Source organism: Symphalangus syndactylus, chromosome 19, assembly GCF_028878055.3.
Source record: "Symphalangus syndactylus isolate Jambi chromosome 19, NHGRI_mSymSyn1-v2.1_pri, whole genome shotgun sequence".
Taxonomy (NCBI): domain Eukaryota; kingdom Metazoa; phylum Chordata; class Mammalia; order Primates; family Hylobatidae; genus Symphalangus; species Symphalangus syndactylus.
In genome coordinates, this window is record NC_072434.2 from 84,677,818 (window position 1) to 84,697,314 (window position 19,497).

The window sequence follows — 19,497 nt, forward strand, 5'->3', positions numbered from 1 at the left end:
TGCCAGACAGTGGGCGCAGGACAGTGGGTGCAGCACACCGTGAGCAAGCCGAAGCAGGGCGAGGCATTGCCTCACTCAGGAAGTGCAAGGGGTCAGGGAGTTCCCTTTCCTAGTCAAAGAAAGGGGTGATAGACAGCACCTGGAAAATCGGGTCACTCCCACCCTAATACTGTTCTTTTCCGATGGGCTTAAAAAACAGCACACCAGGAGATTATATCCTGCATCTGGCTGGGAGGGTCCTACGCCCACGGAGTCTCGCTGATTGCTAGCACAGCAGCCTGAGATTAAACTGCAAGACAGCAGCAAGGCTGGGGGAGGGGCGTCCACCATTGCCCAGGCTTGCTTAGGTAAACAAAGCAGCTGGGAAGCTCAACCGGAGTGGAGCCCACCACAACTCAAGGAGGCCTGCCTGCCTCTGTAGGCTCCACTTCTGGGGGCACGGCACAGACAAACAAAAAGACAGCAGTAACCTCTGCAGACTTAAATGTCCCTGTCTGACAGCTTTGAAGAGAGTAGTGGTTCTCCCAGCACGCAGCTGGAGATCTGAGAATGGGCAGACTGCCTCCTCAAGTGAGTCCCTGACCCCCGAGCAGCCTAACTGGGAGGCACCCCCTAGTAGGGGCAGACTGACACCTCACTCAACCGGGTACTCCTCTGAGACAAAACTTCCAGAGGAACGATCAGGCAGCAGCATTCGCAGTTCAGGAAAATCCACTGTTCTGCAGCCACCGCTGCTGACACCCAGGCAAACAGGGTCTGGAGTGGATCTCTAGCAAACTCCAACAGACCTGCAGCTGAGGGTCCTGTCTGTTAGAAGGAAAACTAACAAACAGAAAGGACATCCACACCAAAAACCCATCTGTACATCGCCATCATCAAAGACCAAAAGTAGATGAAACCACAAAGATGGGGAAAAAACAGAGCAGAAAAACTGGAAACTCTAAAAATCAGAGCACCTCTCCTCCTCCAGAGGAACACAGTTCCTGACCAGCAACAGGACAAAGCTGGACAGAGAATGACTTTGACGAGTTGAGAGAAGAAGGCTTCAGACGATCAAACTACTCCGAGCTACAGGAGGAAATTCAAGCCAAAGGCAAAGAAGTTAAAAACTTTGAGAAAGAATTAGACGAATGTATAACTAGAATAACCAATACAGAAAAGTGCTTAAAGGAGCTGATGGAGCTGAAAGCCAAGGCTCGAAAACTACGTGAAGAATGCAGAAGCCTCAGGAGCCAATGCGATCAACTGGAAGAAAGGGTATCAGCAACGGAAGATGAAATGAATGAAATGAAGCGAGAAGAGAAGTCTAGAGAAAAAAGAATAAAAAGAAATGAACAAAGTCTCCAGGAAATATGGGACTATGTGAAAAGACCAAATCTTTGTCTGATTGGTGTACCTGAAAGTGACAGGGAGAATGGAACCAAGTTGGAAAACACTCTGCAGGATATTATCTAGGAGAACTTCCCCAATCTAGCAAGGCAGGCCAACATTCAGATTCAGGAAATACAGAGAATGCCACAAAGATACTCCTCGAGAAGAGCAACTCCAAGACACATAATTGTCAGATTCACCAAAGTTGAAATGAAGGAAAAAATGTTAAGAGCAGCCAGAGAGAAAGGTCGGGTTACCCACAAAGGGAAGCCCATCAGACTAACAGCTGATCTCTACAAGCCAGAAGGGAGTGGGGGCCAATATTCAACATTCTTAAAGAAAAGAATTTTCAACCCAGAATTTCATATCCAGCCAAACTAAGCTTCGTAAGTGAAGGAGAAATAAAATATTTTACAGACAAGCAAATGCTGAGAGATTTTGTCACCACCAGGCCTGCCCTAAAAGAGCTCCTGAAAGAAGCACTAAACATGGAAGGGAACAACCAGTACCAGCCACTGCAAAATCATGCCAAATTGTAAAGACCATCAAGGCTAGGAAGAAACTGCATCAACTAACGAGGAAAATAACCAGCTAACATCATAATGACAGGATCAAATTCACACATAACAATATTAACTTTAAATGTAAATGGACTAAATGCTGCAATTAAAAGACACAGACTGGAAAATTGGATAGTCAAGACCCATCAGTGTGCTGTATTCAGGAAACCCATCTCACATGCAGAGACACACATAGGCTCAAAATAAAGGGATGGAGGAAGATCTACCAAGCAAATGGAAAACAAAAAAAGGCAGGGGTTGCAATCCTAGTCTCTGATAAAACAGACTTTAAACCAACAAAGATCAAAAGAGACAAAAAAGGCCATTACATAATGGTAAAGGGATAAATTCAACAAGAAGAGCTAACTATCCTAAATGTATATGCACCCAATACAGGAGCACCCAGATTCATAAAGCAAGTCCTGTGTCACCTACAAAGAGACTTAGACTCCCACACAATAATAATGGGAGACTTTAACACCCCACTGTCAACATTAGACAGAACAACGAGACAGAAAGTTAACAAGGATACCCAGGAATTGAACTCAGCTCTGCACAAAGTGGACCTAATAGACATCTACAGAACTCTCCACCCCAAATCAACAGAATATACATTTTTTTCAGCACCACACCACACCTATTCCAAAATTGATCACATAGTTGGAAGTAAAGCTCTCCTCAGCAAATGTAAAAGAACAGAAATTATAACAAACTGTCTCTCAGACCACAGTCCAATCAAACTAGAACTCAGGATTAAGAAACTCACTCAGAACTGCTCAACTACATGGAAACTGAACAACCTGCTCCTGAATGACTACTGGGTACCTAACGAAATGAAGGTGGAAATAAAGATGTTCTTTGAAACCAATGAGAACAAAGACACAACATACAAGAATCTCTGGGACACATTTAAAGCAGTGTGTACAGGGAAATTTATAGCACTAAATGCCCACAAGAGAAAGCAGGAAAGATCTAAAAGTGACACCCTAACATCACAATTAAAAGAACTAGAAAAGCAAGAGCAAACACATTCAAAAGCTAGCAGAAGGCAAGAAATAACTAAAATCAGAGCAGAACTGAAGGAAATAGAGACACAAAAAACCCGTCAAAAAATTAATGACTCCAGGAGCTGGTTTTTTGAAACGATCAACAAAATTGATAGACCACTAGCAAGACTAATAAAGAAGAAAAGAGAGAAGAATCAAATAGATGCAATAAAAAATGATAAAAGGGATATCACCACCGATCCCACAGAAATACAAACTACCATCAGAGAATACTACAAACACCTCTACGCAAATAAACTAGAAAATCTAGAAGAAATGGATAAATTCCTGGACACATACACCCTCCCAAGACTAAACCAGGAAGAAGTTGAATCTCTGAATAGACCAATAACAGGCTCTGAAATTGTGGCAATAATCAATAGCTTACCAGCCAAAAAGAGTCCAGGACCAGATGGATTCACAGCCAAATTCTACCAGAGGTACAAGGAGGAACTGGTACCATTCCTTCTGAAACTATTCCAATCAATAGAAAAAGAGGGAATCCTCCCTAACTCATTTTATGAGGCCAGCATCATCCTGATACCAAAGCCGGGCAGAGACACAACCAAAAAGAGAATTTTAGACCAATAACCTTGATGAACATTGATGCAAAAATCCTCAATAAAATACTGGCAAACTGAATCCAGCAGCACATCAAAAAGCTTATCCACCATGATCAAGTGGGCTTCATCCCTGGGATGCAAGGCTGGTTCAAGATATGCAAATCAAAAAATGTAATCCAGCATATAAACAGAACCAAAGACAAAAACCACATGATTATCTCAATAGATGCAGAAAAGGCCTTTGACAAAATTCAACAATGCTTCATGCTAAAAACTCTCAATAAGGTATTGATGGGACGTATCTCAAAATAATAAGAGCTATCTATGACAAACCCACAGCCAATATCATACTGAATGGGCAAAAACTGGAAGCATTCCCTTTGAAAACTGGCACAAGACAGGGATGCCCTCTCTCACCACTCCTATTCAACATAGTGTTGGCAGTTCTGGCCAGGGCAATTAGGCTGGAGAAGGAAATAAAGGGTATTCAGTTAGGAAAAGAGGAAGTCAAATTGTCCTTGTTTGCAGATGACATGATTGTATATCTAGAAAACCCCATTGTCTCAGCCCAAAATCTCCTTAAGCTGATAAGCAACTTCAGCAAAGTCTCAGGATACAAAATCAATGTACAAAAATCACAAGCATTCTTATACACCAATAACAGACAAACAGAGCCAAATCATGAGTGAACTACCATTCACAATTGCTTCAAAGAGAGTAAAATACCTAGGAATCCAACTTACAAGGGACGTGAAGGACCTCTTCAAGGAGAACTACAAACCACTGCTCAATGAAATAAAAGAGGATACAAACAAATGGAAGAACATTCCATGCTCATGGGTTGGAAGAATCAATATCGTGAAAATGGCCGTACTGCCCAAGGTAAGTTATAGATTCAATGCCATCCCCATCAAGCTACCAATGACTTTCTTCGCAGAATTGGAAAAAGCTAAAGTTCATATAGAACCAAAAAAGAGCCCGCATCGCCAAGTCAATCCTAAGCCAAAAGAACAAAGCTGGAGGCATCACACTACCTGACTTCAAACTATACTACAAGGCTACAGTAACCAAAACAGCATGGTAGTGGTACCAAAACAGAGATATAGATCAATGGAACAGAACAGAGCCTTCAGAAATAATGCCGCATATCTACAACTATCTGATCTGTGACAGACCTGACAAAAACAAGCAATGGGGAAAGGATTCCCTATTTAATAAATGGTGCTGGGAAAACTGGCTAGCCGTATGTAGAAAGCTGAAACTGGTTCCCTTCCTTACACCTTATACAAAAATTAATTCAAGATGGATTAAAGACTTACATGTTAGACCTAAAACCATAAAAACCCTAGAAGAAAACCTGGGCATTACCATTCAGGACATAGGCATGGGCAAGGACTTCATGTCTAAAACACCAAAAGCAATGGCAACAAAAGCCAAAATTGATGAATGGGATCTAATTAAACTAAAGAGCTTCTGCACAGCAAAAGAAACTACTATCAGAGTGAACAGGCAACCTACAAAATGGGAGAAAGTTTTTGCAACCTACTTATCTGACAAAGGGCTAATATCCAGAATCTACAATGTACTCAAACAAATTTACAAGAAAAAGCAAACAACCCATCAAAAAGTGGGCAAAGGACATGAACAGACACTTCTCAAAAGAAGACATTTATGCAGCCAAAAAACGTATGAAAAAATGCTCTTCATCACTGGCCATCAGAGAAATGCAAATCAAAACCGCAATGAGATACCATCTCACACCAGTTAGAATGGTCATCATTAAAAAGTCAGGAAACAACAGGTGCTGGAGAGGATGTGGAGAAATAGGAACACTTCTACACTGTTGGTGGGACTGTACTAGTTCAACCATTGTGGAAGTCAGTGTGGCAATTCCTCAGGGATCTAGAACTAGAAATACCATTTGACCCAGCCATCCCATTACTGGGTATATACCCAAAGGACTATAAATCATGCTGCTATAAAGACACATGCACACGTATGTTTATTGCGGCACTATTCACAATAGCAAAGACTTGGAACCAACCCAAATGTCCAACAACGATAGACTGGATTAAGAAAATGTGGCACATATACACCATGGAATACTATGCAGCCATAAAAAATGATGAGTTCATGTCCTTTGTAGGGACATGGATGAAACTGGAAACCATCATTCTCAGCAAACTATTCCAAGGACGAAAAACCAAACACCGCATGTTCTCACTCATAGGTGAGAATTGAACAGTGAGAACACATGGACACAGGAAGGGGAACATCACACTCTGGGGACTGTTGTGGGGTGGGGGGAGGGAGGAGGGATAGCATTAGGAGACACACCTAATGCTAAATGACGAGTTAATGGGTGCAGCACACCAACATGGCACGTGGATACATATGTAACAAACCTGCACATTGTGCACATGTACCCTAAAACTTAAAGTACAATAATAAAAAAAAGATAGAACAATAAATTTTTATGTAACATAGTACAAAAAGTAAATTGATATGGTTTTCACTAACTTGGTGTAGTACTAAAGATTATCTACACTTATCTGAAAAACTATTAAAATATTCCTCACTTTCCCAACTACCTATCTGTATGAAGCTAGATTCTTTTCCTATACTTCATCCAAAGCAGCAAATCACATTAGATTGAATGCAAAAGCAGATACAGATTCCAGCTATAAGCCAGACAATAAACAGAACTTCAAAAATGTTAAACGTTGCGACTCCTCTAATTTAAAAGAAAAAAATCAAATTACTTTTACATTAATGGACTTTTATGATAATTTTGAATGAATACATATTTGAAACACTTCTTGGTTTAATATCTAATATGGTAAATATCAATAGCTATGTAGATACTCATCAACTTATGATGGGGTTATGTCCCAGTAAACCCATTATAAGTTGAAAATATCTTTAATAAACAGTGCATTTAATACACCTAGCTTATCTATCAGATATCATAGCTTTCCCTAGCCAGCGTTAAATATGCTTAGATCACTTACATAGCCTACAGTTTGACAAAATCATGTAACAAATAGCCGGTTTTATATAAAGTTAATATAAAAATTTTGAGTCAAAATTCAAAATACAGTTTTTACTGAAAGTCTATTGCTTTTCCCACCCCAACTTACTATGGTTTAAAAAAAATCATAAATCGAACCATAGTGAGTTGAGGACCCTCTGTAATCCTCAAAAACTAAAGCTCCTTGGCATCTTGTATAATTTTTAGGAGAGTAAAGAATCTTGGGTCTAAAATGCTTGAGAATTGCTGTAGTTGATGGCCTGTGCTTCTTTCCACTGCTGAGATTTTTATGATTCTATGATATACTAATTCAGTGCTTGCTGAAAGTGTCCACGCAAAGAATTTCTCTCTTCCTTGCCAGGCGTGCCAACACTCAGGCTTTGCTATGACAGAGAGAGGATTTAGAGACGAGAAACAGACAGATGTTGTCCCTGTCCTCACAGAACTTCCAGTCTCTGTGTGGAAGATATAAACCCCAAATTCACAAAAATAAATAAAATTACAGTGGCAGTGTGCTAGAGAGGAAAAGTAGTTGGAAGAGGGTCTTCCATCAAGAAACAGTTCCCCCATGAAGTGATTGAGCATGTAATCCGTAAGAGCCTTTCAGACCGAGGAATCTACACGTGGAAGGGCACTGTGGGGGATAGAAAGAGCTATTGTTCCATGTCACCACGAGAGAGGGCTTATGGCTGGCACACACGGACCTGGAAAAGAGTGAAGCTGAACTGTGGGCCCCTTGGTGTTCCATGGCAAGCATGTTGCCATTTATCCTTTGCAAGATATTTAAGAGGTTAATTTTTTTGTCTATGTCATAACTTCTCTAAACCTGTTCTTTATCTTCATTGTTCCTCAAGTTCATTTCATAATAACTTGATTTCCCTTCCTGATCTTCCGCCATCCCCAAGAACCTCCCTCCTCTTTCTTTTCCTTGGCTCGTTCGTCACTGTTGAATTTTAGTTCCTTTTCTTCTCTCCCCTTGTTTGCATTCCTCAAACATTGACTCTTCAGACCTTTTTCTTTTCGTGTTTCTTTTTCTTTCCTTCCTTCCTTCTTTCCTTTTCCTTTCCTTTCTCTTTATCTTTCTCTCTCTCTCTTTCTTTTCTTTCTCTCTCTCTCTCACTCTCACTCTGTCTCACTCTCTCACCCAGGCTTGAGTGCAGTGGCCCAATCTCGGCTCACTGCAACCTCCACCTCCCAGGTCCAAGCATTTCTTGTGCCTCAGACTCCCGAGTAGCTGGGATTACAGGCATCTGCCACCACGCCTGGCTAATTTTTTGTATTTTTAGTAGAGATAGGGTTTCGCCATGTTGTCCAGGCTGGTATCGAACTCCAGAACTCAGGCAATCTGCTCGCCTTGTGCTCCCAAAGTGTTGAGATTACAGGTGTGAGCCATGCACCTGGCCCAGACCTTTGACCTTTTTCACTCTGTGTCATCCTGTTCAACCTGACTGTCCTCATTTATGGGCAGTAACCTCACTTCCAAATTTAGTCACAAAGTTGAGATCATCCACGTGAAAGCTATTTCTAATATCTTTTCTGTATCAAAATCCTCTGTGTCCTTGTTCTTCCCTTCCATTGTTGTTCCCATTTGTGAGGATAAAAGTGTCTACTTTCCTACATTTTCTGTCTCTGACCTCTCCTCTCACATCTCTGCTGGCTTCTCCTCATCCTCCTTCCTGTTCTTCCTCCTCTTGCCTGTTTCTTGATAGGTGAGCCTCCCCCAGCATCTGTCCTTGGCTGACTTCTGTCTTTCCTCTGAAGCTTCCTCCTCAGGGTTCTCTTCATGTCTGACTTAAGGATAGCTGATTCCCAATGGTATCTTATGCCCTCGCAGCTCTCCAAATGTTCCAAGTTCCCTCAAGCCTCACTGTCATGCTACCATTACTTAGTACCACTAAAGGAGCACCTATCACATTATTTCATGGCAGTTTATTCTTTTGTCTGCCTCCTGTTTGGGCTGCCTGAAGGCAAGAGTTGGCATTTGCTAGCCCGTGTTTTCCCCCTTACCATAACAGTGAGTTGTGGTCCGCGAGTGATACTCATTTGATGAATTGAATGCATCAATTTCAAGCCTGCTTTACATTCCTACCACTTTAAAGATCTCCCCACCTCCCCACCTGGACATTCCAACTGGGTAATTTTTCATTTGCTATTGATTTATATACTATTCTGGTGAAGTTACCTTTTCCAGAGCACTGTTGGATTGAATAGGAGAGGACATTATTTGAAAATTGGCACTCGACAAATATGATTTTTAAAAAATACAAACTATGCTACAAGAAGTGGTTTAAGGCCAGGCACAGTGGCTCATGCCTGTAATCCCAGCACTTTGGGAGCTCCAGGAAGGCAGATCACTTGAGGCTAGGAGTTCGAGAACAGCCTGGCTAACATGGCGAAACCCTATCTCTACTAAAACTACAAAAATTAACTGGGCATGCATGGTGACTGGCACACACCTGTAATCCCGGCTACCTAAGTGGCTGAGGCATGAGAATTGCTTAAACCTGGGAGGCAGAGGTTGTAGTGAGCCGAGATCATACCACTGCACTACAGCCCAGGCAACAGAGTGAGACCCTGTCTCAAGAAAGAAAAAAAAAAAAAAGAAAGAAAAGAACAGAAAAAGAAAAAAAGGGTTTAGCTCTTGGACTAGTCCACAAATGACTATTTTAAATCTTGCATCAAAAAAAAAATATTGAAAACAAAACTGTAGCTGTACTATGTTATAGTTGTGGGGGTATTTAGTTAAATAATGAATATTCACTGCATGTCTATAATTTGTTGGGGTGTTTACACACTGTGAGGGGAATTCTAAGATGCATCAAAAGCTTTAGGGATTGGCTTGTGTGTTTCTTTAAGATGATTAGTATTTCAAAATGTGTGGATTCAGGTGTACCACTACCATCTTTGTGCATATCAATCATTGCTGTGGTTTTAGAATGAAAAGAGATCTTTTTGAAGTAATTGGTTGAAGGGGGAAAATGAAGGGGATTCAGACTGTATATCTAGGCTGAGGCGGGCAAACAGCTTGAGCCCAGGAGTTTGAGACCAGCCTGAGCAACATGGCAAAACCCTGTCTCTATAAAAACAACAAAACTTAGCTTGAGGGTAGTCCCAGCTACTTGGGAGGCTGAGGTGGGAGGACCTATTGAGCCCAAGAGGTCAAGGCTGCAGTAAGCTGAGATCGTGCCACTGCACTTCAGCCTGGGTGACATGGTGAGACCCTGTCTCAAAAAAAAAAAAAAAAAAAAAAAAAAAAAAGGATAAGGAAGGCTTCATTTGGCCATATTCCTCCAAAAGTAAAATAGGTTAAAAAAAAAAAGAGCGTATACTTATAAGAGTGTATACTCTCTCATATAAATGCACATGTGTATATACACATACAAACACACACATACAGATTTGATCTTCATTATTTGCAGATTCTATATTTGCTAACTTGCCTAGTCACTAAAATATATTTTTAACTCCAAAACTGACATGCATGGGGCTTTTGTAGTTATTTGCAAACATGTACTGAGTGGTGAAAAATTTGAGTCTCCCAACATACACGTTCTTAACTGAAGTCGAACAAGGCAACATTCTGCCTTTTTGTTTCAGCTCTCGTGCAGTAAGGCATCCTTTTTGCAGTCTATTTAGTACCATGTTTTTTTGCACTGTTGTGCTTTTGTTAGTGATTCTGGAGTCTAAGAGGGCCCCAAGCACAGTGTTAAAGGGCTGGCTAGTGTTTCTGAGCACAAGACGGCTGTGATGTACCTGATGGGGAAAAATCTGTGTGCTGGACAAGCTTTGTTGAGGCATGAGCTATGGTGCTGCTGGCCTTGAATATTAATGAATCAACAGAATATATTAAACGTCTTTAAACATCAAACAATGTTATGTATTGGTCAGTCAATGAAAATGTTGTGACCCCAGAGGCTCACAGGGGCCCTATATTTTTTCTAGGAGTAATAGTTCAGTATATGCTGATTCAGTGCCCAGTCCATAAATAGCAAGAATTGACCATGTGTGTGTACACATGTATGTATATATGTGTGCACATGTGTATATGAGAGTGAGAGGGCCAGAGATTACCTGAAGTGGAGTTAACTAAGCCCCAGAGAGAAAAAGAGAACAGAAGAGATCGTATCATGTACACATAGTTGTAGAGAACAAGAAAGGAATTTATGGGGCATAGATAAAGTGACAGTTCCCTCAATTTGCTGTAAAGTTTACTGTTAGCCCAGGGCAGCTTTATTTCTTTCTGAAGTGAGCATAAATGGTCTAATAGAGTACAAGGTATAAAGGACTGTGCAATTAGTAATTCATATGTGCTGAATAGTTTGGGGAGTGCCTCTAGAGTACTAATAGAAAGTCACTTTGTTCTGAAGACATTGATGAATTTCATCCTTCTCTTGTATCTTTAATTATTACTCTGATTTACCTTAGCCATCTTTTTGCTCTTACAGCTGCCTTTTGATTTGTTTTTGTGTTGTTTAAGAACCAGGGAAATTTACTGTGTCCCTGGAGTAGGGTTCTAGTCATTCAACCCCACGTTGAGCCTATTCAGCAGCTAGATTGAGTCTACATAAAGGTGTCTAAACAAAATCAAACTAAGAAACCTAATTATGTCACCAAACTGTAGCAAGCTGGGTTTTTTTTTATTATACTTTAAGTTTTAGGGTACATGTGCACAATGTGCAGATTTGTTATATATGTATCCATGTGCCATGTTGGTGTGCTGCACCCATTAACTCGTCATTTAGCATTAGATGTGTCTCCTAATGCTATCCCTCCCCCCTCCCCCCACCCCACAACAGTCCCCAGAGTGTGATGTTCCCCTTCCTGTGTCCATGTGTTCTCATTGTTCAATTCCCACCTATGAGTGAGAACATGCGATGTTTGGTTTTTTGTCCTCACGATAGTTTACTGAGAATGATGATTTCCAATTTGATCCATGTCCCTGCAAAGGACATGAACTCATCATTTTTTATGGCTGCGTAGTATTCCATGGTATATATGTGCCACATTTTCTTAATCCAGTCTATCGTTGTTGGATATTTGGGTTGGTTCCAAGTCTTTGCTATTGTGGATAGTGCCGCAATAAACATATGTGTGCATGTGTCTTTATAGCAGCATGATTTATAGTCCTTTGGGTATATACCCAGTAATGGGATGGCTGGGTCAAATGGTATTTCTAGTTCTAGATCCCTGAGGAATCGCCACACTGACTTCCACAATGGTTGAACTAGTTTACAGTCCCACCAACAGTGTAGACGTGTTCCTATTTCTCCACATCCTCTCCAGCACCTGCAGTTTCCTGACTTTTTAATGATGGCCATTCTAACTGGTGTGAGATGGTATCTCATTGTGGTTTTGATTTGCATTTCTCTGATGGCCAGTGATGATGAGCATTTTTGCATGTGTTTTTTGGCTGCATAAATGTCTTCTTTTGAGAAGTGTCTGTTCATGTCCTTTGCCCACTTTTTGATGGGGTTTGTTTTTTTCTTGTAAATTTGTTTGAGTTCATTGTAGATTCTGGATATTAGCCCTTTGTCAGATGAGTAGGTTGCGAAAATTTTCTCCCATTGTGTAGGTTGCCTGTTCACTCTGATGGTAGTTTCTTTTGCAGTGCAGAAGCTCTTTAGTTTAATTAGATCCCATTAGTCAATTTTGGCTTTTGCTGCCATTGCTTTTGGTGTTTTAGACATGAAGTCCTTGCCCATGCCTATGTCCTGAATGGTAATGCCTAGGTTTTCTTCTAGGGTTTTTATGGTTTTAGGAAGCTGGATTTTTTAAAATGAGGTTTTGGGTTATAGAAAGGGGTTAGGCTTGGAGGTAGTTGACTAACCAACTGCTCTGATAAAAACTCTTTCCTTTAAAAGAATAAAGAGATTATAGGGATTGGAGACCTTTATGTGTTACACTTTGGTGGGGACATGTGTGTCTTAAAACAACCCTTGCCTTGTCTGTATTCTTAGCTTTAATGTTCTTTTAGAATATTACGCAAGTCTCTCCTTTGCCAGAAAGATGGGTATTGTCATTTTTAAAAGTCTGTCTTGTAATATGGCTTTACATGGTCTTATGATATTATTTGTGAGGCTGACTCTCATAGGTAACTGACAAATGAATGAAGTAGTATTTGCTCAAGTAGTAAAATTCTTGAGCAAAGCCACAATTAATTGGGAAGAAAAGTAAGATTACTGTGCAATTGAAAATCTAGAAGAAGAGTTTTAATTTTTGGAGTAGCTGGGGATATTTGCAGTAAAATGTACCTCCGTTACTTATTTGTATTCTTCTGATGCATCACGTTCCAAACACAAAATTTATTAAACTGTCCGAGGATCAGCTTCTCCGGCAGACCTCTCATCAGTTCTTCCCTTGTTAAAAGAAGCTTCTTTTCAGACAAGTCTTCGTTAGTTAATCTATCAACTGAAAACCTGCATTTCAAAACAATCAGTAAATACAAAGCAGAACCTAGCTTTGTTTAGGTGGTATCTCTCAATTCTCTTGAAATCTATCAGGCTCTAGCTTCTATAGCAGTTCTTGGCTGAGCTGCTTGTCTGTTTAAACAAAAATAATATTGAAAGAATATTAACTTCTGAAGACTGGACTCAGAAATCATAACATGGTGGTCTAAATGCATGTAGAAAATATGGTATTTTGGCTCTTTTAATACACCTTTGTGAGTTGTAAAATAAAGACAGGACTACAAATAAAAATAATGCAAATACTCTATAAAATAAAGACAGATTTGTGCTTCTTGAAGTCTATAAAATCTCCTACCCTATATTAATATTAAAAATGTACAAGATCTTCTCTCATAAGGAAACACATTTAGAATGACAAATTTTTAGTTTGAGATTATAAAGGGTGACAGAAGACACTTAAGAAGAAAATAAGCATGGAGTCATTTTTGTATCAAAAAGAAAATCCATGCCCGGTGCAGTGGCTCACGCCTGTAATCCCAGCAGTTTGGGAGGCCAAGATGGGTGGATCACCTGAGGTCAGGAGTTCAAGATTAGCCTGGCCAACATGGTGAAACCCTGTCTCTACTAAAAATACAAAAAATGAGCCAGGCGTGGTGGCAGGTGCCTGAAATCCCAGCTACTTAGGAGGCTGAGGCAGGAGAATGGCTTTCATCCGGGAGGCGCAGGTTGCAGTGAGCAGATGTCGCGCCATTGTACTCCCACCTGGGCGACAGAGCGAGACCTCATCACAAAAAAAAAAAGAAAATCCACCAAAGGATCAAAACCTTTTATTTTTGTTCCGTGACTTAAATCATTTAATTATATTTTTCCCCAAGTACAAAAAGCAATAAACAATGATTTCCATAGTTAAATAAATACTTTTTTCTTTAAAAATGTTATGAAACCTTTAGTATCAAATTGCTTCCAAATTCAACTTGATTTCTGAATAAGAAATACTACTTTATAAAATGAAATGCCTGTGTTCTAGAAAGTATTATAAACAGGCAAAATACAAAGAACTATTGTTTTAAAGCATGCTTGAATGAATAAACATTTCTCAGATCACTAATAGTCAATAACATTATTTGGAAGATTTGGGGATAATCTGGTTCGTATTAAACATATTTATACTTAATTTAATTTAATTTAATTTATTTATTTGAGACAGAGTCTCGCTCCGTCACCCAGGCTGGAGTTCAGTGGTGCAATCTCAGCTCACTGCAACCCCCTCCTCCTAGGTTCAGGTGATTTCCTGCCTCAGCCTCTCAAGTAGCTGGGATTACAGGCACCCGCCACCATGCCCCACTAATTTTTGTATTTTTAGTAGAGATGGGGTTTCACCATGTTGGCCAAGCCAGTCCTCAAACTCCTGACCTCAGGTAATCCGCCTGCCTTGGCCTCCCAAAGTGCTGGGATTACAGGCATGAGCCACCGGCACCCGGCCATATTTACGCTTTAAAATGCCTCATGAATTAAGACAAGCTTTACTACATACAGATGCTAAGAAACATGAAAATATATAGAGTTTTGCTGTATTCAGATCAGAAAATTTATCAAGATAATTAGATTATTATCTAAGGGATTTAGCTGGCCAGACTTTGAAAAACCATTTGGTTTTTGTTTTTCTAGAGAGCACAGTCAGACGAACTTGAAAAAATAGAAAAGCACGGCCGATCTTCCAAGGACAAGGAAAATGCCAAGTCTCTGGACAAACCTGAGCAGTAAGCATGCCTTACAACCGTGTAGAGGGCGTCCAGGCTATGGGTGGGCCTGTTTTGTTTGGAAAATGCAAATGCAGTGTCTTCAGTGCATACTTGTTATGAATGAGATGAGGATAAACATCTGTTTATGTGAATTATATTTTTCTTCTTAACTTGGCTTTATTTCCTTAGGTTCCTTTATGAACTGTCACTAATCCCCAACTTTTCAGAGCGAGTCTTTTGCATCCTGTTCCAGTCCACATTTTCAGAAAGCATTTGCTCAATTCGTCGCAAACTGGAATTACTACAGAAATTGTGTGAGGTGAGTTCTGGTCCAAAGGGAGCTGAACTTGAGTCTCATTTAATTGTGCTCAGCCACGTTCATATTTCAGAAAAGCATTCTTTTATGTACTCTAAGTACTCACCAAATTTGAAGGATCGCAGTCCCACAGAAGGGAACATTTTATGATTGACCTTCAAGATCAAAGTAAATGTTCCGACGGGCGCCCAGGGCTGCAGGACCACATTGCTAGAATGTGGCCAGTACATGTTGGCCTCCAGAGACTTCTCTGCCCTCTCCTTTTGCCAAAACAAAATCTTCAGTTTTCACTGTCCTCTCAGACATCAGACTTCCAAAAGAATGTAATTTGAAGGCACTTTTTTTTTTTTTACTTCCTTTTGTTATCTGGAAAGACCTCTTCACAAATTGTTAATAATTATTCCAGCCAAATAATTTAGGAACAGCCATATGACTCAACAGAAGACAAATATTCTTCTGAAAACAACAAATAAATGCTTGGCAGAAACGACCACTGTTAACATTTAAAACAATTTGTCAAATATCAGTAGTACCATTTGTTCTGGTTGCGGTAAATCATTTTGAAAAGTGAAAAGATGTTTTTAAAGGCTCACATTTTCAGAAGAAGTGACATGCAAAGTCAAGTTAAACACAGTGTTTTGAAAGAAATGAGTGTGAGCTCTTTGGGGGTCAACCTAAATTTAGAAATTAATCTCTGCATTTCCTTTTTGGTTTCCTCTGCTGATGCCAAACATTTGTATTGTTGCAGACATAGGCACCATTAAGACAATGGCAGTGATATTAGTGATGTTATTTTGTAATAGTTCTCATTTGGCCTTATTTAATAGTTCTCATATAGCCTTAGGTCCCATATAGCCTTAATAGTTCTCACACAGCCTCGTTTTCCTTGCAATTACATCACAGAAATGGCCTAACATAGCATCACCCAGCTTCCAAAGGCATACCTGAATGTTTGTGGGTGGTGCAACTTTTACTAACTTTCAGGATACTGCTCTTAAAATATGCCTAATGATTAGCAATGATAAAGTTTGGTTGTGACCCAAAACTCCTAATATAATATAAACAGCTGGCATTGACTTGATGATTCAAACAAAACCTGGTATAAGATAAAAGTTGTTTTTTGTTGTTACTCTGTTTTACAGACATTAAAAAATGGCCCAGGGGTTATGCAGGTTCTAGGTTTGGTTCTTGCCTTTGGCAACTACATGAATGGAGGAAATAAGACTCGAGGACAGGCCGATGGCTTTGGGTTAGACATTCTTCCAAAACTGAAAGATGTCAAGAGCAGTGTAAGTATTTTGCATGAGTGGACGTAAGCACATTGAGGATTCAAGGTTTTGTTTAGTAATAGGTTTGAATGTAAAGCAGTTGTAATAAATATTTATTTTATGTTCCTAGGTCAAATGCTTCTTTATGTTCTGAGCTAGAAAAAAGTAAATGTCGGCCGGGCGCGGTGGCTCACGCTTGTAATCCCAGCACTTTGGGAGGCCGAGGCGGGCGAATCACGAGATCAGGAGATCGAGACCACGGTGAAACCCCGTCTCTACTAAAAATACAAAAAATTAGCCGGGCGTGGTGGCGGGCGCCTGTAGTCCCAGCTACTCGGAGAGGCTGAGGCAGGAGAATGGCGTGAACCCGGGAGGCAGAGCTTGCAGTGAGCCGAGATTGCGCCACTGCACTCCAGCCTGGGCAACAGAGCGAGACTCCGTCTCAAAAAAAAAAAAAGAAAAAAGTAATGTCCATCAGATATTTGTGATTTAGTGATTAATAATGTTTCCTAAAGTGAATGATTTTTATTCTTATGTCTAATGAATAATTACAACTTTTTAATATAAAAACAATATAAAATAACTTTTTATATTGTTTTCATATAAAACAATAATTTCTTTTACTGTATCTTTCCCATGTCTGCTAATATTTATCCTTTTGGAATCTGAAGGCCAATTGTTTTCAATGAGTTAGACAGTATATCTCTTATTTTTTCTTTGTCGTGTTAAGCAGTGGAGGCCAATAGGTCCATATTTTGAAAACAACACAACGATAAGTAAAATGGCTTGTAAATAAAATATAAAAGATGATTCTACTCTGCTGCATATGATTTTCTCCTTGACACTGGTGTGTAGGGGGATGTCTAAGCTCTCTTGCAGACCTAATCATTTTTTGGTACTGCTTCTGCAGTTGTGTTTGTTTGAAATTAATATCTAAGCAATGGTGAGAGTGCCAGTAGAAATATGAGGTTAGGATGATGGTTAGAGTCACAGACTCAAGTCTGAGATGGTAAACTTAAAAAATAAAAGAGTTACATTTCTCTGATAAAAGAATCGTCACACAAAAAAGTAGGATAAAGGAAATTCTGGACATGTTTTTGAAATATTAAGTTTAATAATTGGCTTGTAGAAGTAAAAATATGTAGGACTGTCCTTCCTAGATAATGAAATAATTTCCTTCATGGGAGAGAGAGAGACTTTTAGAAATTTTTCTGCCAGCCAACAATTTGTTTATTGTTTTATATACAGATGCTTCTCAACATAAAATGGAGTTATGGCCTGATAAACCCATCCTAAGTTGAAAATACCATAAGTGAAAAGGCATTCAATACATCTAACCTAGTAAACATCAAAGCTTAGCCTAGCCTGCCTCAGATATGCTCAGAACACTTACCTCAGCCTACAGTTGGGCAAATCATCTAACACAAAGCCTATTTTATAATAAAGTGCTGAATATCACATGTAATTTATTGAATACTGTGCTGCAAGTGAAAAACAGAATGATTGTATGGGTACTCGAAGTACAGTTTCTACTGAATGCGTATCACTTTTGTACCATTGTAAAGTCAAAAAATTGTAAGGTGAACCATCATGAGTCGGAGACTGTGTCTGCGTGTGTGTGCATGTGTGTTGTCAGATTAATACAGATATTCATTCAATATTCTTTCATTGAGCATCTATGAAATGTGAACACTGCTCTTCCAAAATTGAATAATTCATAGTCCTTCCTTGGTACACCAGCAGCATATGATTTTTTTATTTTTGTAATTGTTCAAATGCTCATATGTATGATACATATTTTCATAGAAGTATCTACTATAGAGAGCTGATAAATTACATTTGTTAAAAAAAAAAATGCTTAAGCCGAGTGCAATAGCATGAGCCCGTAATCCCAGCTACTTGGGAGGACTTTTCAAGGCCAACCTGGGCAATACAGTGAGACCCCTTCTCAAAAAAAAAAAAAAAAAAGACAGAAAGAAAAGTCCTTTTCTTAACCTATGGTAATTCTTGAATACTCAGCAACTGCGTGTTGGAGTGAAACAACTTTTGCAAATAATATTGAAATATATAGCATCAATATCATATTTAAATTATAGAAATGAACTGGAAATAGATTCTAGTGATCATATATAAATAAGATTATTTGTGGGAATTTTTTGGTATCAGTTTATATATCTTATTCAATCCTCTATTAGGTTAAATTTCATTAATTTAAATAATCAAGAGGTAATCTAAAATAAAAATTTAAATATGTAATCAAGAAATACATTTTTAAAATAGTTTCACTTGTACTCAGAAGAGCTATGCAAAGTCTTCCTGAATTTGTTCTTTCTCTGTAAAACAAATGTAACTATATTTATTCCTTAGTACTATTTATAGACCTCCATGGACAGAGCTGTTACTTTGATCACTTAGAATTTTCTCTCAGCATGGCTAGTTTTGTTAATTGATTCAGGTGCTGCCAACCGTTTCATTGAATTACAAGTTGGGAGAGAGAAAGGAAGTCAAGTTGCTTAAATCATTTTACAAGCAAATCCTGTCTAATGAGGGATGTCTCTAATAGCTATATTGCTGACTCATGTCAAACTTGATTATAAAGAGGTTTTGCTCTTTTTACAAATATAGAAAAAATTGTGGTTATATTAAACATTCCAGAGAATGTAGTTTGTATCATAGGGTTTGTTTTTAAAGTAAAATATATACTTGAGCTCTCAAATTCAGATTATCTACTACTACTTTGGAACAATACAAAAAAAAAGTAAAATAAAAATTAATGCCCCTAAATAAACCAGAAAGGAGGGAAAAAGGTATTTTTGAAGTGTGTTAGATATGAAACAGTTTTACCTTTTTTTAAATAGAACTATCCACATTGTCTTATTTATAACCACGAGTATTAATTCCTCAAATCTCAATTGCTGATATAACAAATTATAATATTGGAATTGTTAAAAGCTCCCCCTTACTTAGTACTGGAATTGTTAAAAGCTCCCCTTTACTGAAAATGATACTTAGCTTTTTTATTTCCCTGATCTATTTGCTAATGAGCCTCAATCAAACTTACTGTTGGAGTGGTACCTATTAGTCCAGCTATATATCAATGCTAGCGATGTTGTTTAATTATTTCTTTTAAGATAGTAGTTTTAAAACATAAAAAATTATCAAACAAAAACAATAAAAACACAAAATAATAAAA

At 38.9% G+C, this 19,497-nt stretch overlaps 1 protein-coding gene across 3 annotated transcripts in view; it reads left to right on the forward strand.

Annotated features, from left to right (window-relative positions):
• FMN2 (formin 2) overlaps positions 1–19,497 on the forward strand; it is a 392,431-nt gene that overhangs the window by 231,428 nt on the left and 141,506 nt on the right. For all 3 annotated transcript variants that reach the window (XM_063613470.1, XM_055234932.2, XM_055234935.2), the window contains 3 exons: positions 14,647–14,738; positions 14,910–15,039; positions 16,179–16,325. In XM_063613470.1, coding sequence (XP_063469540.1) covers positions 14,647–14,738; positions 14,910–15,039; positions 16,179–16,325 — 369 coding nt within the window. The remainder of the gene's footprint in view (positions 1–14,646; positions 14,739–14,909; positions 15,040–16,178; positions 16,326–19,497) is intronic.